At 38.9% G+C, this 23,945-nt stretch overlaps 2 protein-coding genes across 3 annotated transcripts in view; both read right to left on the bottom strand.

Moving 5' to 3' along the window:
* apaf1 (apoptotic peptidase activating factor 1) overlaps positions 1–23,945 on the bottom strand; it is a 65,390-nt gene that overhangs the window by 30,667 nt on the left and 10,778 nt on the right. For both annotated transcript variants that reach the window (XM_053314183.1, XM_053314184.1), the window contains exons 2-22: positions 12,350–12,431; positions 11,280–11,461; positions 10,662–10,851; positions 10,227–10,424; positions 9,756–9,945; positions 9,069–9,181; positions 8,734–8,865; positions 8,345–8,583; positions 7,935–8,102; positions 7,619–7,750; positions 7,165–7,278; positions 5,350–5,534; positions 4,796–4,922; positions 4,261–4,386; positions 3,912–4,052; positions 3,613–3,738; positions 3,357–3,503; positions 2,299–2,427; positions 1,740–1,865; positions 546–665; positions 240–365 (exon numbers count right to left, since the gene is read on the bottom strand). In XM_053314183.1, coding sequence (XP_053170158.1) covers positions 240–365; positions 546–665; positions 1,740–1,865; positions 2,299–2,427; positions 3,357–3,503; positions 3,613–3,738; positions 3,912–4,052; positions 4,261–4,386; positions 4,796–4,922; positions 5,350–5,534; positions 7,165–7,278; positions 7,619–7,750; positions 7,935–8,102; positions 8,345–8,583; positions 8,734–8,865; positions 9,069–9,181; positions 9,756–9,945; positions 10,227–10,424; positions 10,662–10,851; positions 11,280–11,423 — 2,973 coding nt within the window. In that variant the 5' untranslated portion in view covers positions 11,424–11,461; positions 12,350–12,431. The remainder of the gene's footprint in view (positions 1–239; positions 366–545; positions 666–1,739; positions 1,866–2,298; positions 2,428–3,356; positions 3,504–3,612; positions 3,739–3,911; positions 4,053–4,260; positions 4,387–4,795; positions 4,923–5,349; positions 5,535–7,164; positions 7,279–7,618; positions 7,751–7,934; positions 8,103–8,344; positions 8,584–8,733; positions 8,866–9,068; positions 9,182–9,755; positions 9,946–10,226; positions 10,425–10,661; positions 10,852–11,279; positions 11,462–12,349; positions 12,432–23,945) is intronic.
* Positions 13,568–22,236, bottom strand: tcp11l2 (t-complex 11, testis-specific-like 2). The gene is made up of 10 exons (XM_053314187.1): positions 22,136–22,236; positions 19,539–19,719; positions 19,058–19,190; positions 17,783–17,903; positions 17,347–17,570; positions 16,920–17,056; positions 16,501–16,688; positions 15,468–15,649; positions 15,146–15,318; positions 13,568–15,018 (listed from the first exon to the last, which is right to left on the bottom strand). The coding sequence occupies exons 2-10, from the start codon at positions 19,705–19,707 to the stop codon at positions 14,756–14,758; spliced, it is 1,590 nt and encodes a 529-aa protein (XP_053170162.1). The 5' UTR covers positions 19,708–19,719; positions 22,136–22,236; the 3' UTR covers positions 13,568–14,755.

Below are 23,945 nucleotides of genomic sequence, written 5' to 3'. Positions count from 1 at the left end.
GCGCTAGAATGCAGTGCCTAAACTTGTTTGATTGCCCTGTCGCACATACACAAAAAATGCTGAACAAGCAGAGTAGCAGTTTCTGGCACAACTTCGACAACTTTGACGGTGCATGTGGAAGAGAAAGAAGTCTGAACGTTGTTGTTCTATATACTATAAGTGTTACTGGAGTTTTAACCTCTTTACACATACACACAAACACTCACAGCGTGTACTATATATCTTAATGTTTTGGATACCTGTACAGTGCCGTCCTCTTGGCCCAGGACCACAGCAGAGGGCTGTCTGCACATGCAAGTACACCGGATCCTGGATGGCTTCTCCTCTGACTGGAACAGTACTGAATCAGTTCTGCCATCACGCACCTGGAAAAACACACACACACACACACACACACACACACACACAGATACAAACACATTACGTTAATACTTGTTTGCACTTGAGCACACTAACAAAAAACAAAATCCCAGCTTCACATTCCTGTTTCAACCCGCCGCTCATTTATTCATTCAGTTTCTCTCCTCATTTCCCCTTCGGCTCACCTGCAGTCTGTTGCAGTTGTCTGCAGCCGACACTATGATTTGTTCATCAATGAAGAGAACATCAGAGTCTCTCTTCAGGCAGACGGCTGAGGAGGTGTGCACCTTATTAGTCTCCCATAGCTACAAGAAAAGAGGCACAAGACAACAGGTTTGAGTGGGATGTAATGCAGGCTGCCAGTGAAGCTTCAGACAATGCTTCATTTCACTTCACAGTTCTTATGTTTGTTGTTCATATTTTCCCCTTTATAAATCAACATTTTCATAGAGTGAAGAGTTAATCTGAAATACCCGTGGTGCTACTCAATATATTTTCATAATCTCAGGTCAAGTCATCAGTATCTGTCTCATGAACTTCTGTTTGGCAATTCAATTCGACTTTACAGATATGGTCTAATAGCTCAAATATATACAGTTAAGGATGCTGGTAAATGGAGGGCCTGAGTAGTGTGAGATATTTCCAACACTTTAGCAGAACACATGTAGTTACAGGTCAGGTGGGGCTTCTCTTTTTGGCAGCAAAGAAGTCAGAACTGGGTCAGTTCAACCCAAGTGGCAACCTCCAGGGCTGAAAAATGTGCCCTAAACTGCAGTTCCTCCAATGGCAACTTGAAGCTGCCTCGAAAAGCAAGTCAATCCCCATAGACCCCCAATGTAAAAATGTCCAACATTACAGCAGAAATAAACATGTTAACAGCCTGGTACAAAAAAACTGGCCTGTGGGAGTGATTTACTTAATATAACTCACCCGTACATATTTTATTAAGGCTCAAAGTTTTGCAAGTGCATGGCTGCTTTGACTGATGTGGGTGTCATCACAGTGATAAAGTAGGTTAGGTAACGTAACCACAACATGACCTAAGATTCACAGAGTATAGAGGCGTCATTATAAGTAGTATAAACAGACTGCTCTGTTGCAACTCTTACAAATGTATGTTTATGTAACCTAATAATAGGGCGGGGGGGAGCCTAAAGCAAGTTAAGGCAACAACTCATACAGAAAAACTGGGTTCCTTTCTTGTGTATATTTTGGCTTGAAAGGGTAAATATGCAACGCTTTCATTCACACAAAAATAAAATTGCTCATTAATGGTTGAAACTCAACAGCTGGCAGAGGGAACAAAGTATAATGAATATTGACAGGTGTCTGTGTACTTGATAAACTCATAAAGATGCATCAAATACAATCAGTCTTACCCTGACAGTCTGGTCATCAGAGCAGGAGAGCAGCTGTGAGCCGTCAGGAGAGAACTGGACACGGTGGACCCAACTCAGGTGACCACTGAGGTCAGCCATCTTCTTATTGGCCTCTAAGTCCCACAGCTGGAAAACACACACATATACTGTATGTACATGTATTCAACAGTATATTTAAGTGCACTGTTATTTTTAGTCTTACAGAGCAGTTTATGGTGCCAAAGTGACACATCTAAATCACATCAAATATTTCTACCATATCATTAAATAGAAATCATGCAAGCTGCCATGAGTCAAAAAACTTTAGTTCAGGCAGAATTCAGCTACAGTGGATTCATAAGAAATGTGTAAAATATTTTAAATTACCTAAAAATAATCACTGCACTTCCACCTTTTATAAGATTATTTGTAATGCAATATATGGCAGCTGTGAGAAGCTCAGGCTTATCTGGCAGAAGGAATTGAATTTGAATATTGATAAGGAATCCTGGCAAAGATCATTTCCAGTGCAGGAAATTAAAATAAATAGAGGGATTGTTTGTGAGTACATGTGTTATACCTCCACAGCGTAGTTTGAGAAGGCGATGGCCAGCAGGTTACTGGTCGGACAGGCTTGACAGTATTGCACCGTGCTCAGACGATTGGTCCTGATCTCTAACAACATGTCTGATGTCTCCACGTCAAATACCTGTGAGACAGAATGGCAACAATTTCCACCAGTAATATTTAAAAACAAAATGTGATAAATGAAAACTAATTAAGTTGAAAACACACTTATAAACACAACAACCTACATTATGTAAACCATTCAAACAATTGCATTTGTAGTTTTATCACTTAAAATTTGGGTTCACCCACTAATTCAAAACATTAATAGAGACTGTGGATACTCTATGGATACTGGACTTTTGACACAGATTTACAATTCTGAAAAATGTATTGGCAGATATTCGGTTTTAACCAATATAAAATGAAAGTTTCCATTCTTGTCATTTTTGATATGAATGAAGACACAGTTTCTAAATTACCTTAAACATATTTGACATTTTCATACTGCACTTTCTAAACACTGATTCATCTGTGATAAGATAAAATGAGCTGATAGTATCGGCATGCAAATGTTGGTGGATTATTGTACTATATTATTAAAAAACATACTATCTTGTGCTTGAATATTAAAACCTGAAAGGAACCTTGCGAGATTTAAGCCTTATTTTTCCTCCAGTTAAAGCAACAATCTCAGACATCTTTGTTGAGTTTGGGTTTTTTCCAGAATACGAATGAATGAAAGAGTGACTGGCACAGACAGACTGATTACAGGAGGAGACTGAATGATTTTAGGAATCTCAGGAGAGGAGGGGCTGCTCACATTTACAACCAGGACACATACTCTTTAGACTTTCTACAAGACTAGCTGCCAAACAGCCTCTCTTTCCTGTCACCTTCAATGAATGAAGGATTTTTATCTGTAGAGCTGAAACGAGACAGTTCCACATCCAAATCATTTACACGCACACAATCGCACATTCGGCAACGCCCACGCACCAAACTACAGCAAACAGTATCATGCGTCTCCAATTTTTAAAGCAAAATGTTCACTTTTCATGCTCAACGCACCAAAGCGGCGTTCCTCGCAGCACATATGATGCGTTTGCCGTCAGCAGTCCAGGTGCTGCACTTGACGAAGACTTCCTCATCATTATCCGTGAACATGCTCCTCACGTCGATTGTCTTCCACTCATTGGCGGACGACGCGTCAAACAGCTGCATAGGAACACACAAGAACACATAGGGTGTCACTTAAGAATGCCGGAAAAGCATCAGTCATTACAAATCTCTGAAATAAATAAGTATCTAATTGAATGACAGTCACCTTAACGGTACCGTCATTGGAGGAGGTGGACAGAAAGGCGTCGTCAGGGGAGAAACAGCAGTGGTTGACTGGCTCAAAGTGGCCAAACATGGTGTTCTGTGAGGATGGCTTGTTGAGGTTCCACAACTACAGAAATAGAGAACGAAATACAGTGATGCAGAAAAAAGAGGACGGAAGAAGAATGAAGAGGAAGAGACACGAGTTAGTCAATTACTTTTGACAAATTAGCACAGTAACTTTTCTCTTGCCTGTATATGGTTAAAAAAACACAAGAAAGACATAGGCATGAAAACACACACCTTCACATTCAGGCACTTGTCGTTTGAGCAGGTGGCCAGTAGGAGGCGTCGTGATGTGTTGGTGAACTCGCAGTGGTTGACCTGCTCCTCATGCTCCACATCAAAGACCCTCAGCAGCATGGCTCGTGCCACATTCCACACCTGAAGACACACAAACACAGAGTGGAAGTTTTAAACACCTTGTTTCTGCTGTAGAAAACCTGGCATGGTGGTTGTTCAAACGTTGTGTAGAGGTTTGTTTCATGACAGAAAAACAACAAAAGACATTTTAGTACAAGATTTCAATGTCATTTTGGGTTTATTTCACCCCAGTTGATCACAAGGGATGAGTGGACAGTTATCTGTTTACCTTTACTTTCCTGTCACTGGAGCAGGTTGCTAGAAGATGGTCGTCAGGGGAAAAGGCACAACAGAGCACCTCTTCATCATGGGCCTGGATTTCCGTGAGCTTCTCACCCGAGGTGCTTTTAAATACCTGAGAGCATGATGATGACAGAAGTTACACCAAAGTATGTATATGCAGTCAAAGTATTATGTCACTCATTGAGGCCAAAACCTCTGAACTACAAAAATACACTTTCAGAGGTCTTTTCAGTGCTACTTTTTTTTTTACAAATCTTGATTTACTTTTCGTTTCAGGCAAGCACCTAGAAAAACTACTACAGATTTTTAAAAAGTATGCTTATGCCATATACAAAATAAATTAAGTCATACAAGCAGATAGAAATCAATGTTACATTCAATAATATCCAGAGTTCTTGCAGCATTAAAAGTGGATCACTTGACATATTTTCCAGAGCTTTGTCTCCATGGAAACCAAATTCCTTTTAAAGATTTTACACACACACACACACAAATACAAAGAAACAGGTGTGCTTTGATACCTTGAGAGTCTTGCTGGCTCCACAGGAGGCGATCTTGGCTCCATCGTGGGAGAAGCAGGCAGAATAGATGGAACCCTGGTGGGGGTGGATCACCAGACGGGACAGGCTCTCTAAACTGCTCTTATTCCTGCACAAGAAAAACAAAACACACAGACCAGTCCATACTGAGATACGCAGCCTATGATCGATCACCATTTTACAGTATTCACACAGAATGGGTTTATCAAAAAGATCAAATGTTTAGGTTAATGTTCATGTTTTTGCATTTGTTTAATAAAATACAGGCATGAGACTAAGTTAAATGCTTTCATGTCAGTCATTGCAAATAAAATAACGTATTGCTGCATCATCATGCACTCTGCTGCATTGTAAAATGTTGATTTTTACCAACTCATATGAGCGTTCATGAATAGAGTTGCATGCATACACATTGCAATAAAAAATGTTATACTGTATATTCTTATTCTACAATGAAAAGCTAATCACTACTGACCCACTGATGTACAAGGTCAATATATATATAATATAGCATGGTAAAAAGTTTGCTTGCATACAGCCAGTCAAAGTAGAGCTTCCCGGTACTGGCCCGCTCCTGTGCCTGCTGCAGAGCCTGTCGGTAGACCTCAGAGGTGTGTGGTTGAGACAGAGCAAGCTGCACCACGTCAGGGAAGGGGCGTTGCTCCAATTGGTGGCCGTTCAGAGACAGAAACTCCTGGAACTGACTGCGTACTTCACTGTTCTGTAAGGGGACAAATTAAATTGTTTTTAAAAAAGGATCATTAAGTGCACTGCAGTGTCAAGATTGTCCATTCTTACCAGTTCACAAGAATGCATTACCTTTGATATCTCTTATATGAATAGAGGACTAGGAAAAACTGCATTCACCTATAGGCAAAATAAGCTTCAGGACTCTCTTAAATTAATACATTTTTCTCCCTACAGCATTTTGAGATTCTGTTGGACAATGTTTTATAAAAATGGATGCTGTTTTTCTTAATGTGTCTGTTTTATTCCTGTGTAATGTACTTATATTACTGTCATTTTCTTTTTGTTCTTTCGTATTTTATCAGTAATTTGTCTTAAGTTTGTGTTGTATTTATGTTTGGTATATGAGAGTTGGTTTTACACTTTTTGTTATATGACGTGTTTGGTTGTGTATTTGCAGGGCACCATTTTAAGTGAGAGAATCACTCTTAACGGGTTTCTCCTGACTCTTCATGTCCATATATGTCACCCTAACACTAAACGTGTTTCTGTCGATCTTAAGTGAATTGTTACTTTGAAGTAAAATATGAAAACTGAACACTAAGATTCTCATCCAAAGGTATTGTTTTTACATTCATGCAGGAGTTATGTGTTGTGAAAATTAATATGCCTGTAATTTATATGAATTAAAACTTACTGATTCAATCTTACCACTTCATACGGAGTAACCAGATACATGATTACACTGTTACTTTGGTATTAAATTATAGATTGCTCTTGCCTCTGGACATTTTTGTCAGAAACATCAAAGTGCAGCACCTTCTTACTGTGCATGTCCTATTACATGAAAGAACCAGCATGCCCAACTCAGTCTTTTCAGAGTATTGAGTGCCGACCCCAAAAAATCAAAATAAACAAATAGAGATGTCAGCACTCATAAATCACTGTATATGATAACTTTAGTGGTGCACAGCAGCACAAATAAACTGATGTGTTTCAGCCCAGGCTTCCTCAGTGTTGCTGTCACAGTTCTGGGTTGACCTTATTACACAGCAGCCAGGAATCCACTGGTGATTAAAACCACCTGAAACAAATCATCAAATCCAACCTAAAAGATAGGAGGACCAATAACACCTCCTATCAGTCACATAATTTGGAACTTCTCCTCAGGTGCCTTTAATTGTTTTGGATTTTAGTCATTTTTTCTTGTTGTTATTTCTGGTTGATGATGCCTGTTATGATGATTTGTTTCAGGTGGTTTTAATTTCCAGCAGATTCCTGGCTGCTGTGTAACAAGGTCAACCCATAACTGTGACAGCAAAGCTGAGGAAAGCCTGGGGCTGAAATGTGTCAGTTTGTTTGTGCTGCTTTGCACCATTACAGCTATGATATACAGTGATTTGTGAGTGCTGACATCTCTACATGCCCTAATAAAACAGGTGCTGGAGTTACAGATCATCTGCTTTAATGTGAGGGAAAAGGCAAGAAAGACAGAGCTTTAAATCTGCATGTCCCCAGAGAAGGGCTCATTTATGGGCATAATTTACGTGAAGGGAGAATGGGTGGCACCCTGACCTTCTATCATTTTAATCTTTCTAACTAACTCACACAGAAACAACACCCTTGCTTCATTTCATATACAGTTAAGTCTGAATTCTGCTGACCTCTTTGTCCAGAATGGGTCCATACTCCACATAGTCATTGATGAGGTGAGCTGGACCCATTATTTGGGCTTTTATGCGGATCCAGTCCAGAGAAAACATGAGGGAATTAAGCTCCTACACAGAGAGAGAAACATGCTGAGCAAGGAAAAACACAGACGGTGGAAAAATAACACCTTGTTATTAATTCTCTGTCATGTACAGTTTTATAGTGGCTATGCATAACTGAGTGCAGTGTATGAGTGTGTAGGGCAGCCTGTGCAATATGGGTGAAAGTAAGACAGCATGTATCACCATTATTGGCAAAATCATATGAAAGAAAATCTTATTGATGTCTAGTGAAAGAACATCTGTCTCACTTGAACGATAAAACAAAATGATACTATCACAATTTGATTCCACTGAAAATCAATAGAAGAAAATATCGATTTCACCAGTGTGTGTGTGTGTGTGTTACCTGGGAGAGGTTGCCTTTGGCCATGTGGTAAGTCAAGAATCGGATCCAGTAGAGACATTCATCATCTCCTGAAGTGGGAGGACCATCTCTGTAGTGCTGCTGGTACTGACGCACCACCTTAGTGTGAAGGCTCTGAGATACACACGCATGAAGAATTAGACATACAATGCAATATGCCAAACAACATCTCTTAGTTGTTGTAAACCAATGTTGTAACATAACTGACACACAAGATGTCTTGCTTAATTGACAATATTGCCCAAAAAGTATGAAATCCCAACAGTTTGAGCTCTTGTAAGTTTGCATCCAGACAAACCTCTAACTGGGTGCGATTCTTCTCTTCTAGGAAGTCCAGCTGGAGGTCATGGAGGTAGTACAGGTAAGGTTTGTGGTTACTGTCCATAAAAAGCAGAGACTTGTTGACAAACTCTTCGAGAATGTCCTCGACTTCCTCTGGTTCCAGGTCCCACAGGATAGACAGCACCTGGGAGAAGGAATGACATCTTATACTGTAATCTTTAAGGTGACAGGAGCCCATCTCTTGTTTTTTTTATGTGCCAAATACTGGGACATTACTGGGTAGTTATTTCCAGTTCCAGCTATTATCTGTGACAGGTGAAGTCCTCTACAAGTACCATAAACAGGGTAAAAACCAGTTTGGTTTTCTAATGTACAACCGCAGAGAGATGAATTTGTGAGGGCAATTACAAACCACAATATCCAAACCTTAGCAGGGACTTTGATGTCCTTCTCTATCACAGTGAGGTCCTTATATAGTTCTTGATGTTCATCAGGTAGAACCTCAATGCTTGCAGCCATGGCCTGGTCCAGGGCCTCGTAGTCATAAGAGGACGATTTCCTTATACGTTTGAACTGTTTCTGCTGCAGCTGGCAGAGATAGTAACGCCAACGGTTGGGCTTCTCTTTGAGTAAAGCCCCGATAAGGGACACCACAAGAGGGGAGCCTATAACAGCAACAAAAACAAGTAGAGAAGGGTTAGGGTTAAGGGAAACATGTGTCTTTCTTTTCTTTAAAAATCATCCATACAGCTAATTATGAATATAAAAGTGCCTGTAATTTATAAAGTGAATGTACAGTTTGTCAGTTTACACACCTTTACATTCTCTGACAATGCTGCGAGCCTCCTCAGGTAGCCCCTGGGGTTTAATATTAGTGTACAGAGCGAGGATCTCCAGTCCTTTGTTTTCATCCATACCACTCTCCACTTCCACCCCATATTTAACACCTACAAAACAAAAATACAACAAGTCTTTGCAGGTGGTAATAAATAAATAATGGAAGGTCTAAGATTGCATATGTTTAGTGACCACGGTATAAAACAACAACCTCAAACATAGCAACTAGACAATGCAACTAAAAGAATCAAAGTCATATTTGAATATTCAGATAATCAGTACAATGCTATAGCAAGTAAAATAGTGCACGTACCACTAACTGAATCAGTAAGGCTTCTATTTCTGGTGGTGAGAAGTATCCGACACTGGACATCAAACACCTTTAGCACTGTGCTCTCCCAGACGTCATCAAGAATCAGCAGAGATCTGAAGACACGAACAGGAACAGACAGGTGATCAGAGACAAGCAGGAAAGAAGTGTTTCTGATACTACATCTAGCAATCCCTACTGACTAGTCAAGACCCTCTGGAACTGATCCTACATTTTCCTAGTACCAAATTTAGCACTGCCCCTTATTGGTATTGATTTGACAAATATAGAAATACACTGTATGTTTAATCCATTGTTTAATTTAAAGTAATGTCATGTATTGTTTTCATGTTTTCCTGTCACTTCTTTATACTAACATCACCTTTTATTTCTTTAAATTAGTTTTTTACTATTAACCATCATTTTTTTGTTATTTTTAGGCTAATGATATATGCTTATGGATACTGTACAAAATAATAGAGTAATATTAGATGTTTGTTGCTAATCGTTCTCCACTATTTATATTTATATTGTTATTATCACTGGCATGTCAACAGCAGGTCATTTAATAATTACTGTGAGATTATTCCATGATAAAATGAAGCCCCTTTAATGTGCAATGGAGATTTGAATTTGCACACAGTAAAATAAATAACACAAAGCAGATCATGTTTATCTCAACATATTAACCTCGGATATCTGCGCAGCATGAGGAAGCGTAGGCGTTCCTTGGCCTCGTCCAAAGAGTTGGGGGGCCGGTGGAGGGACTGGGCATCCAGGCTCTGCTCCAGACGGAAGCACAATGACTGGATCTTCACCAGCAGGTCGGGTTTGTCCAGCTGGCCAATGGACAGCCAGTGGATGCCTCCGGGAAAGCACTCTACAGATGGAGGAAGGAGGAGGAAAAAGATAGGAGGTCTGAGAGGAAGGAGGTGCTACCAAAAGCTGACTACTTGGCTACCGCTTCTGAAAGTGCTCTCTCGTGCATCATGGGTGTTGTTCTACCAAGTTAATTGAGTCCAGTAGTGATCTGCCAACTACTAGAGAAGGTAAACCAATCCAATATTATTGCAATTTGTCCTACTAAACTTGAATGTTTCAAAATAATGTGTGTTGATACTGTCGTTAGTGTTAAAGCAGTGTCAGTCAAAGACTACTCACCTTCAATAAGTCCGTGGTGTCTGACAGACTCAGCAGCCAGGATAGATTTGCCTGAGCCAGCCATGCCGAAAACAGTGATCCAGCCAGGTTCCTTCTGGAGCCGGTAGAGTTTGTCCCTGATCTGGTTCACCATCTCCGGTCTGCTGACAAATACAACAGGCCTCTGGGGTACACCGCCCTCACTTAGCACCGTCTGGACTGTTAAATGAACAGATAAAGTAGACAATGATAGACGTAAGTGGAGAGGAAAGTTAAAAAGTACTCATCACACTTACTAACACACCATACTGTTTCTCTCTGAAGCTATGTCTAACAAAACAGCACACACATACACCCACACAACCACAAGCAGTCACTACACATTATTTATTTTCTCCAACACTCACAAACTCCCACACACTGGTAACACAACCTTCCAAACCTCCACTTTCTCACCATGGGATGTGAAGGCATCAGAGTTACTCTTAAATGCTTCAGGTGTGATGTGAGGCAGATTATCGTGAAGCAGATTGGCTAAATCATCGTATGCCTCCTTGATCAGGGCGTTGTAGAAGGAGATATAGGCACGGTTGTCCTTCCTCAGTAGCAGCTCCAGCAGGGCCGCAGCCTGATCTTTCCTGGTGGGCTGGAGAAAGAGAGAGTGATATCAGTAATAACATGTAAACTTAATGATATTCCTTTTTACATACTGCTATTCTGATGGCTCTCATATGAGCTGGTGAAGAGATCTGCGAGAACTAAGTCAAAACAAGTTTTTAAGGGAATAAGCAACACAGGTTCCCATTTAGAGATGTTCAAACAGAGTATAAAAATATCTGAAAACTGTCTGATACACTGAAAGCATGAAATGAACAAATGCAAATAAATTCTGGTACAGTAGAGTAAGACACTAGAGCCACATCACACAGGAGTTGAAGATCAAAACCCAAATTAATTTTTAAAAACTAAATCTGCTCACTCGTCATTAAGTCACTCTAGAAAAGATCATCACATGGACTCCAAATTACACATCATTCACGATCATTCACCCTCCCATCTTGAGAAAAGGCTCACCTGGATCTTGATCTTCTCTTCCTCATCCACTGTCAGCACATCATCACTGATCATATGATCCATCAGGTAAGAGGGCTTGATGTCCTGCTCTAGTTTGTTGCGAAAGCGCAACAGACAGCTCCGTGCCCCTTCCTCCAGCGCCATGTCTGCTTAACACACCAACCATGCAGGATCCTATTGCACTGCAAATCAACAGAGAGTATAGAAGTTTGATATTAGCCTCTCAATTTAACATCATCGTTGAACATCTGACTGTAAAATCCACTACTCTGGTTTCAGGCCTTTTTTTTGGCGGGGAGATGATTCATCCCAAAAGTGATGGACAGTCAAGTTTTGCATCTACTAAAGGTTTTACAGTAAACCTAAAAGCTTGAAATAGCATAAAGGTCACTGCCTTTTACTTTCAGACCAAACATGGAAAAGTATCTCAGAAAAACTAACATGTTGAAACAGGAAGAGCCTCACATCGTGCTTAAAGAAATTGGTACAAGCATTTCAACTACTGTCTCAGAGTTTATGTAATAAACTATTAACAGTTATAATAATTGTTAGTTGGAGCCCTACAGACAGCTCAAAAGGTCAAAGTACGTGTGTGTACAGTGTAACTATGTGTTTACAGTACAAAAATAATAAGAGGAACTGGAAGATCCTAAAAGTGAAAATACCACAGCTCTTCAGCTGTTCACAGAGGCCTGACTCATTTACTACAGTACAGCGGTGAAGCTGGAAAAGTCTCTTAATATTTTGTTATAGACTACTAAAGCCAAAGTTGAGGTAGCTTACAAACCTGTTTACTATAAAAGTTTCCTTCTTAACAGCGAGGAAATGGTGTGAGAGAGCACTTTTTAACAGCTGTCATAATGTGAAAGTGAAGGTATACATATACTTTACGTCCGGGTTAAATTTAACTCTTACATTTAACAGCTTACATAATTTATCGCGAGTTTTCTTCTTATCAGTCAGAGGTTGGACAGGCATACTTTGCTCATTTAATTAGAGTTACTTGTCTCGACAAGTTCACTGACTTTGACCCACTGTAAAACCAAACAAAGACACTAGTGAATACTTACGAATATCTCCTTTTCTTCAACGAGGAAGGTATTTGTTGGACTGTATGTGGCTGTAAAATGAAGTTGCCTTGTACAGAATCCACTCAGTAAATTAAAAATATATTTCTCAGTGCTACGTTATACTACTACACACCCAAATTTGAAGTAGGAGAGCTTCCTGATACACAACAAAAACAACTACCCCGGTGCTGTGCGTGGCAGCCAATAGCGTGGGGGGATTTAAACCATGTGACCGATGAGGTCACGCGTTGGACAAACCTGTAACTGGGCAAACTGATGCTGCGTTAATGGACCACTCACCTTCTCGTAGATATGTGCGTTACCTTATTTATATAAATTTTGTCTCAGGTAATATAAATAAAAATTATATCTGTATGAGGATATATTCTTCTAGTAGCCGGTTTTTATAATAATCGAGCGCCACAAAGGTATTTTGTGATTCTGGCGCAGATAAACAAGAGAAATGCTCATCACTTTTCGTAATTTATTTATTTGTAATAAATGTAACGAAATTAATTTCTGTGCAGCACGCTTCTTACAAACTCTTGACACAGATTAACGTTGAAAGCCTCCTAATGATTACATCTAGACAAAATTCGGGGTTCATATCTGTTTGCAATTCGTAATTGCAATATTTCCTGACTGCATTTAAAGGTAACACCAGTATTGCCTGGTGACAGCAAGAGATGAGCGCATGTTGTTTATTCCACAATACAGAGTTGCACTGATAATGCAATTATAAGTAGCCATAAATAGATCAACTGTACTATGATGTAAACAAATCAGCTTGTGGCTGAACCTGCAAAGTATATTACGCTTTGTTATGTGTCTAAATATATTATCATTGTTGTTATTAGATTAAGAACAGATTAGATTAAATCAGAATTTGGTTAATATGTACATATACACATATTTGGGTGTGTAGTAGTATAATGTAACATGTGGCATCAAATGAAGCTATTTGGGTGTATCTAAAAATGTTTTAATGTGAATATGTGACACAATTTCTTAAATAAATTAGCAAAAAAGTACTGTCTATGTAAATACCAGTTTTTCAGATTATTTATTTTTAGATGTAACCATAACTTACCATAATATTTTCCTCCGTCTATCATTTTGAGCAATTCTACATCACTGCTGACAAGTCAACATACAATGTATAACACTGACTTCGGAGCATTTCAAATATGCCCCCCAAATGCGTTAAGACATGCTCAATTTAGTTTTTCCTTTAAACATTTTATTATATTAGTTGTGGTACAGAAGAAAAGAACAACAAATTCCCACATTTTTCATGTAAACTTTTTAAAAGTACGTAACTGCTTTTCTTTGTGCATCTTTGGGTCCACTTTGGACATGAAATCACTTTGAGTTCAGCACCTTTCATTTCTCCATGGGTTCTAACGGCCAACACAGCAATACTGTAACATCTACAGTACCTCAAAATGTAACAAACATAACAACTAAATCAGTATAACAAATATTCCACAAGCAGAGAAAATACTGAACATACAACATTTGACAAATATTAACAAGATGCTCAAGTCAAAACTAAAATGACAAAAACCCCAACACAAAGCTACTCATGCAGACAACAGTTATTGCTTCCTTTGAGAAGTCAAAATCCAAAACATTTAAACTTCTACTTTATTTTTCTGCTGTTTAGTAATATCAATGGATCAAAAGGTAAAAAATATACAATGTTTTTCTGGCTGATGAAAAAGTTAAAAGGAAGAGCAATCAAAGGACTAAGTCCACGGGATAAGGGCTATCATGTTTTGCATTAATATCTGTAAAAGGTGGCACTTGCTATTGTCAATTTTCCTATAGTTAACTTTAGTTTCAGCACACTATATAGTAAACTATACAAAATCATAACATTTAACAGTGATAAATAACTTTCTTATGTTATATGTAAATAGTCTGAAATGCTACTCTGCTACTATTCTAAATATATGGTTTTTATTCCTCTTTGCTTGATAAAGTTAACTGTATGTAATAGACATACTAAGGTTTTGCCCTTTTCCCCCATATGGACTCCCTTCAAAATAAAAGAAGTACAAACTTTTGATTACAGACAAACCTCGGTGTCAACAATAGGTTGAGAAATTGATCTTTTTAACACTGCTTTTCCTGTTTGAAGCAGTGAATGTTCACAGGAGAGCATATTGTATGGCATTTATCACAACATGTGCAGGTCACACAAAATGCTGACACTGCAGTGCCTTTCACTGCTGAATGTAGTGATAAAAACTACATTTATAATACGTTGAAGGTAACTGAAATTATTGGAGTACACTGGCTGAGCAAAGCAGGAATGCTGCCTAAGTTATTTTAGTACGTCCTTAGCTTCAGCTATGTCTAGTATTCAAAGCTTCTCTAGTCTGCATGAATCAAATTCTTGTTTTAAGAAGTGGTGACAGAGTCTTGGGCGGTGTCCTGAGGAGGGTTTGTTGCTGGTGGGCTACTGCTGAACATCAGCTTCCTGATGATATCCGCATAGAAAGGTCCATAGACAGTCTTGTTGTAGTTGACCATGGAGATGAACTTTGATCCCATCAACGCTAGTTCAGGTTTTATGGCAGTCAAGCCAGCTGGTACCTGTTCAAGTTTGGCCTGGGGTTTAGGATCACAGATGAGTGCCATGAAGTACTGCTGCACACGGTCCTCTGCAGAGAAATGACGAGAGTGTGAGAGGGGTGACAATTTATAATATCACACACACAATGCATTAAATGACATGAAAACGTCTATATCGTAAGGCTCAAATGAGTATACAGTGTCTGCTGCTCTTACCAACTAAAGTGCGGATGGGGTTGTCCTTCTGGGTGATGCTACAGATCTGGCCTGTGAGGGTGGCCTGTAATGCTGGGGTCAGTGTTGGGTAGTTCCTCTCTGTTAAAGACTTGTTGAGCTCACAGCAGATCTGAGCACTGACACCCTCTAGTGCCTCTTCCATTTTAAAGTGTCTGCAGATAAGAAGAGAGAAGAGTTCTGGGTTGAGCTTCCATTTCAGGTCACACACAGCTAAAAATGTAGTAGATAACCTCTAGTGTTATCAACAGTTGTGTGTTTAAATAGAAGTGTGTGGATTTAAAATAGAAAAAGGTGAACTGACGGGCTGTGCATCCCATCCAGCAGCACACTGGTCATCCTTTTCAGCCGGTCAGACAGGGAGGACAGACCCTGGATAGGCCCACCAATAGTGCTATAGACGATGAGCAGCACTTCATTCACTGCCTGACACCGCTGGAGCTGCCATTGAATCTCTCGGAGACGTGTCTCATCTGTCATCAAGGTCTAACAAAGGAAAGCAAAATATAGAATTGATGCAACTAACAACTCTGCAGCAACGCCGGAAAGAGTCCAGCTTCAGATGATGTAATAGTCATGATCAGACTGATGCTATTTCAGCTTGAACTCTAATGTAGCCTCGTAAATGGTCACATAGTTTAGTAATTAATGTTATGCAGCAGCATTGACAATGCAATGTGTGTCAAGAATAAAAGATGAGATGCTACTTTTGCTGAAAAGAAGGTTGGAAAAGAGCCTATGATGATCCCTGCTGACCTGATGTTTCATTCATAAAAAGGTATAATATTGAGTTATAGCCGACCAGTCAGCTGTGTGTAGAGGTGTGGTGTGTGTATTCTGCAGAAGCCTGGTGTCATTGTACTGGTCAAATCATTTCAACCAGTCTGTGGTGGCAGCCATAATAGGCTACCCATTGTCCTCTGTGTTCTGATTATGATTGGATTTAAAGATCCAACATGTTAGAGTAGGCTTAGATATTATTGCTGTGACAGTAATACCAGGCTTTCATGTTACCACTTTATAATCGTAAAACTTGAAAGTGGGGGGACAAAAAGTGTTGTTGTCCAGCCCTATTCCAATGCCAGTGCTACTCTGCATCAGTTAGGTAACCTTAATTAATGCTTCATGATAACCAGAAGACAGGATTTAAAGAAAATGTCATTAGATAAGTTACATTTTTGGTGTGCTCTCAAGTTTCTTACAATGCAGAATAGGACTCAACCAACCAAAGACACATAAATAAACATATGTGTATTTCACAAATAATAAGCACAGAAAAACACAAGTTATCACATCTCTCTTTCTCAGTTACAAACATTAATACAACACATAATCACCTCAGGCAATGGGCTCTTATCGTAGTCCCATGTGAGGATGTGGAGGAAGGCCACATTGAGGACTTGGAAGGGCCCAGGCATCGCTCGCTGCCCTTTCCCCTGACCATTAGTCTGCTGTGTGGGGATGGTGGCCGACAGCAGCTCATCCAGTGAGGATTTGATCCAGGCAGTTGTGTGGTCCAAAGCACCTGAACAAGTTTATCACAGTGACACTGGTTGAGTCGTTTATTCTTAATACTGTTTTTGTGTATTTCACTGGTTAAGTTTAATTATAAGCATAAGTTTCATGCTTTAATCTAATTTTGGTATAGTTAAACATATGAGCAGCATGCCGCAAATGTTGTTACTATCTGGCAACAGGAATGGTTAAACATAAAGTATGAAAAGCGAGTAGAAAGAGTGAGTTCTTGTTCACTCACCAGGTGTTTTTTCAAGGATTCTCTGGAACTTTTCCCTCTCATATTCAACACTCTGTTTCTGCAGGACAGGCCTCAGATTATCGATGGTGAAGTTGACCATGTCCGCCTTCATTAGGTCCATCACACGGAAGATCTCTCTAGGGTGTAAAAGAAATAAGACCAGTTGTAATTTATTTTCTTCTTATATTACAGCTAAATAAGAAAACTCACAGCATCCATATATTCTCTCAGACAAACAGTAAAGTAGGAAGTGCTCTCACTGCAATGTGTCAGTGCTATACTGTATCAACTTTCAGTAATAAATGTTTAAACGCTTTAAATCACAAGTTGGCAAATGTTTGACATCACATATACACAGATAAACAGATAGCAGCACTGAAGAGACAACAACACAGCTGTAAAGATTCTCTAAATCCTGAAATCTTACCTGAACATTGTCGCAATGTTATCTGATCTGTCCCGTAGTTTCTTGATTTCTTCATCCCTAACAGGTGCACACATCTTGCCCATGGTGGTGATAATGTAAGAGGCAAGCCCCTGTATGTCTACAGCATCGTTGTCAGCCTGCTGACGAATAAGGTCCATGTCCAGCACCTCCATGATCTGGGTCCTCATCCGATTGGCACCCGGGTTAAGGAATGACAGTAAGATCTGTCCAATTAAGAAAAAATATTCATCATTTTAATGAAGCATTATTTAATTTGTCCTGTGAGGTGATGCAGAGCAAAGCAGAGAATATAGGTCATGCGAAATACACTGCAAATAAATATTAGAAAAATGTTCCTTTATTTTGCGCAGCCAGAGGAAAAAAGACATTTCTACAAATGCAGAGAAGCTGTAAATATCAGACTGTGCGTGCTGACCTCTCTGATTTCTTCCAATAGTCTGATGGCTTGCCCGTACTCTGGTGGGTCATCATTCAGCTCAGACTCCAGGATGTCCCAGAACGCCTTGTGGACATTTTCTCTAACCATCTTCCATAAACTAAAAAAAGAAATGGCAGATTTAGTTTAGCTGAGCATATTATCTGCCAGGAGCAATGGCCATTTATGAAATGGGCTTTTATGGATTTGTGGCCCCACCTCTCCAAACACTGAAGGACAAAACTCAGTGCTGTTTAGTAGGGATAGTGCACAAAGTAGTAAATCATTATCACATGCATTATCTTCAGAATAAAAAGTCTCCCTTACTGCTGAGCATGGCAAAACAATTTGGGAGCTGACATCAGTAATACTGTGCAGAGATAAATTACACAGTCTATCTTATCTGCAGCTGTCCGTCTCCTCACTCTTTCCCTAAAGAATTGCTTTTTCTCTCCTCCCTTCATCTCTCAGTCCAGCCTCTTCATTCTTTTGTTCACTTCATGTTGTGCTAAAGGTAAACAAAGACAGACCATGAATACAGGAGAAAAGACAACTTCATCTTTATCTGTCTCTTTACTGGGAAAAAGAAGTGATAAACTTCAATCCAGATCCAAAGAAATGAATTTGATCAGAGGGGCTGTTGCTCCTTGCATTTATTTGATATTAAAACTTAAAAAACTATACAAGCGATTCTTTTCTCCTTGGAAAGAATTCAATTAAATTCATTTCAACCTTTTTTGACCTGAACTAACTTAATAACCCAGAGGCAGTGTAACAAAAGTTTCATCTTCCTCCTTGTTGATGCAGTTAGTCTGTGTTTAGTAGAAGTTGTCATGATTTTAAAACTTGTTACTGTCAACTTATTCAATAATTCATCATTGTTTTTGACAATTTCACTTGTAAAGTAACTGAGTACAGATTTATTTAGGAGGTTCTTTTCAAGTAAGGGCTTTGGATTTCTTTTAGTTGTCATGTTCCTTTGAAACTAAAATATTGTTGTTGGTTGACAGACATATTTTACAGTTTACAAATTTAGCAATTGGGTTTGGTAACTAAAACTTTATATGAGGTGTACACATTAATTTTGTCAATACTATGAAACAGGATATAGATAAAATAAATAGCCCTCTCTGATTACTAAATCCAATTAAGTCCACATTGTTGTTATTTTTCTATTTTTGGAAAAACCTGGACAAACTGGTATTTAGGTTTATTCATTCACTACAAAAAAATGATCAAATTGACACAAGCTCTTGTTTTATGCAGCTGATATACCTGTTCTGTGGTGGGCTGTCTGGCTCCAGGTGAAACTTGTGATTCACGATGATCTCATGGGCAAAGCTGAGATTGACGAGGTCTCTGGCAGAGTCCATGACTTCGTCCAGGGTTATGGTTTTGGGTGGGCTCGCTGTGGGAACCAAATATTCATTTAGACACAGACAAAAAAGCAAGAGCATAAAATTGACTAGTTGCATTATGACAGCAGTGGTAATGATTATTACTGGAATATAATTTCAGATAAATAGGTCATACTCAACTGATTTCCCAGTAATGTGCTTATAGTCTTGGACTTCTTAAAATATTACCAGCACTAACAAAATGGAAGCCCGACACAGGGCAGAAACCAAACCTACTAGTAGGCGTTTACTGAGAAAGGAAGACAAACATGGACACAAACATGAAGACAGTAAATCTGATACTGTCCAGCGAGCTAAACAGGAAACAGAAAAGAAGAAAACTGAGAGGGTAAACTCACACGAGGGTGTGCAATGCTTGCTAGAGCAGTCGCTAGTGAAGCTTTCACGGGAGCAGTCCAGGTCACTGGTCGAGGTCATGCTGTCGCAGCGCTCCGATGATGATTCTACATCACTGCCTTGATCTTCACCGCTGGACGTGGAGACGGGTCGCTCATTGTTAAGAGGCATCTTGGGTTACAGCTGCAAATGGAAAGTTGGAGACAAGCCACATCTTGTTAAATCCAACTTTTACAGATAGCCAGTGGACTTCCTACCACTTTATCTAACTCGAGTCGTTCAGCAAAGTCACGAGTTAATGTTTATTTTTACTAATCTGAAGGGAACTTAGAAGAAAGAGGTTTTAACCAGAAAGTTTATCATTCCTTCGTTGTTTGGAGTCTTTTGATAAGAAAGCTGTTTGTTTGATCTAAGATCTGAAAATGCAGTAAAAGATCTCTGACATTTTAACAAGGAATTCCTGTAAAAGGATACATCTGGTGATTTTATTAAGAATTTCTGGGTAAATAAAATCCAACAACACACCAATCCTACTAATTAGTATTGTCTGTGTTGCCAAAGGCTATTATAACTTATTTCTTCTGTGCCACAGACCTCCATTGTTGTCCAAAAACTATTTAAAAGCACATACATGAGGCCTGCAATTACACTGGGTGATATATTCACACTTTCCATATCCATTAAGTAGTCTTTACCTTGGATTACCTGTGTGTTTGTGTGAGAGAAAGGTGGAGGGGGCATTACATTTTCACTTGAGCAATAGCTGTTGTTGCCGAGGCAGTTAACAGAGAGTAACAAAAACACCAGCCAAACTCAATAAAACAACTGGCAGGCCAATCACCATGGAAACAGACATAGCTGGCTCCTTGCACTCTTCAGACAATCAACATGTTATTAAACTCATGGAAGAACATGAGGTAATTCACTGGAAAAAAAACCTCTTGGTGATGAAATGTGTGCTGACTGCCACGGGGTTGACAATACTCAGGCAAAGTCAGGATACAAACAAAAAAAACCCATTTCCACAACTAAGTTTAAACAAACGCTGGTGTTCCTTGAGGATAAAAAGCGACATTGTGTCCAGGCCCATCTGAGATCAATTGTGTCTCCGGGGCAACGTGGGACAACAAAGGGTTTCTCAACCGTCAAAAGATCCTGTTACACCTGTCCAAGTGTTGTCTCTCTAACACACACATATAAACATATTAGCATAAGAAAGAAACACACTGTTGTGAGCATATTAAAAAAAATACAAGCTGAAGCTGAACAGAACAAACTCAGTATTAAAGTTGTGTATCTCTATTTTGCTTAATGTAACAGCTGAGCAGGTGTCAGTCTTTCTAATATTATCTAAGACACACGTGCTGGCAGGGTGACCCTTGGGTGTTCCTGCTCATGCTCTCGGTTATCTGCAGCCAAAAATGAATGCACACTCCCTTGCTGTTCCTTTGGTTTAAAGATAGCACTGAAGGGTGAGTATGGGTGCGAGGTGGAGTGGGGGGAGTGTGACTTCCGCATACCCCCACTGTGTCCAAAACTCATTCATTACATCATCTGCCTGACAGGACAGCTAGGTCACAGCAAAGCAGCAGGCCAATTTTCAGAGATTATCTAGAGTGATGGAAGCAAGGCAGTCCAGAACAGCGATGACAGATTAGTCCTACTCTGTCATCCGCTGCTTCTTAATGCAGCCTGACTGTAATAAAATGTATTATTTGATCATGACAAACCCAACAAGTGTGGACATGTTTAGAGATTGGATAATAAAGAGTTGTTTTCTTTAGTACTGACTCATACAATTGATATACACTGTGCATTGTAGGCAGATACAGCATTGAAGAGCTATATGCTCATAACAACACATCTGCAAGAATACCCATACGGCTTGGCCAGATGTTTTGGATCTATGTCATAGGAACAAAAACGTGGGGAAATCTGTAGGGTTACAGTAACTCCTTCAGAAACAAAGGGGGTCCAGATTTGACTGCAGCATAATGTAAACAAAGCAGTGGATACTGGGGGGCTGGGCTAAGCACCCAGGGACTCTCGCTATTGGCTGCAGCTTCCTGTCTCTCACCCCTACATGGAAAATCTTTGGTTACAAAGCTGTGCACATGGATAAAAAAATACCCACACACGCCTAAGAAGGGGGTACACGTGATCTGAGCTTCAGACCAAAACAAGAGCCCCGTGCACATCTATAATAGTACACGTATCTCTTTGCCAATGCTAGAGTCGAGACAAAAAGTGCAGTAGGACTAAATACATTATACCGTCTCAACAATACAGATGTATTGTGTTTAAAGTCACTGCTGTTACATTGTGGAAACGTCTTTTATGCCATTCTCAGTTAGTTGACAACATTTTCTAGCAATGACAAGCGACTATAAATCATACATTTTGTTCATTTTTTTTACGGAGCAGCATATTTTGACGTTTTAGTTCAAATGCTATAGTTGAAACCATTTCGACGACTGTATTACCCAAGTTTCCGCAAACATAAACACAACAAAAGCGAGACTCAAATCAAATATAAAGTAACCAACTGGGACAGTCGACGCTAAAATAGTGAAGCCAGCAAAACAAACACGACTTTTACCTCATTCAAGTCTCCTGAGAGGGAGACTGACACCAAAATAGTTCAGCTCTAGAGGGGAATTGGTCGTCGTGCTGTACTGTTTGTCTTCGCGTTTAAAGGTCCTTCGTTCCCCGAGTTGGGTTGAGAACAGGCAGGCGAAACTATATCGCACATAGGGGTGTTCAAAGGCCAAGAAGAGGCAGATGTTGATATCCTGTTTTCTTATATATATTGTACGTTTTTATAAATTGACAAACAAGATTATAAAAGCGTGCGTACATTTATGTCCGGAAAGGAAATGTAATTGCTGTTGCTGCCATGGATATATTACACTGTACCCCCCCTTTGTTGAAATGGTACGTTCAGCTCTGCTTTGTTTACGGATGTGACCTCAGTGTTTCTCATACCTGGCTCATACATAGACTATATAAAGGGCTCATACTGTGTGTGTGTGTGTGTGTGTGTGTGTGTGTGTGTGTGTGTGTGTGTGTGTGTTATATTTTTTGTAATTTTAATGTTTCATTATTTTTAAAATTTTTCTTTTTTCAATTTAAAATAAATACATTTAACAATTAAAAATGTGTGTGTGTGTGTTTTGTGTGTTCATGCAATATTGATGCAATATAAATAAATATTGCTTATTTTGTGTTGTGTTTTGAAGGATTTGGTGAGTTTTGTTTTTTTAAATCAAAACTTCACATAAGATCTGTATTGGGGGAAAAAAGTATTATTTCCTGTTTAAAAATATCAATATTTGTATTATTGTAAACCTTTTTATTTCATTATGTAAGTTTCATATCTACAAAGCCATAATATCAAAATCAAAGGTCATTGAATTGTAGGGTCAAGTTGTTTCTGCTTATGGTATTTTTTTAATGTGTCTTTTGCACAAACTGCAGCTCTCTATCTTGATTTAGGAGAAGGTTTAGCCACAACATGAGATATAGAGAATAAAGATAAGGGGAAATGTCATTCTTATGGGAAAATGAAAGAGAAGACATGTATGATGAGAAAAACAAGTAAGATATTGATTAGATTTTTGTGCATCACCAAAACCAAAGGTCAGTTCTAAAGGGACAACAGAGGCAACAATAGACAGGAACAAGGAAGTCTAATACTGATAGAATTTGGCTTAGGTCTGCAAGACCTTGGAAAAAGACATTACATCAATGCATACTATAAAAGGAACTACATAAAATATCCAGGGATTTAAGGTGAAAAAATGTTTGCATTTGAAAGACGTTATCTTCAAACGTTTGGTTATTTTAATTTTTTTTTGTAAATAAATCATGACGTGGACCTTATTTGGAATACACATGGGTTTTAATGGTGTCACAGTAACATTTAAGCCCATGACAGACTATCGATTTTTTTCATAAAATATCTTTATTCTATATTCTAAAATCTACATTAATTAATTAATACATTTTCAAATGAGAGATAAAATTTGCTTTATAAGAAATGATTTCCCTTATACATCATGTCAGTATTCATGAAAAACATCTTAACTTAGATTTTGGTGCTTAATATGTACACATAGTTGAAAACATTGGTTAGAAAATTAGAGAAGTAATCAAAAAGTAATCAAATGGAATAAGTTACTTTGATGAAGTAATTGCAATACTCACATTACTTACATTCATTTACACATTGTAAATAGGGTAACGAGTAATCTGTAACCTATTACATGTCCAAAGTAACCTTCCCAACCCTGTTTGTGATGTATACAGTTATTGCATTTACTAATTCAATCCTCCCTACAACCATCAATTAAAAGTATTAATTTATAATTTTAGTAATGTGTACATTTTCTTTTACATATACATTTACT

The sequence above is a fragment of the Scomber japonicus genome, chromosome 23 (assembly GCF_027409825.1).
Source record: "Scomber japonicus isolate fScoJap1 chromosome 23, fScoJap1.pri, whole genome shotgun sequence".
NCBI lineage: Eukaryota > Metazoa > Chordata > Actinopteri > Scombriformes > Scombridae > Scomber > Scomber japonicus.
This window is presented reverse-complemented; position numbering and strand designations above follow the sequence as displayed.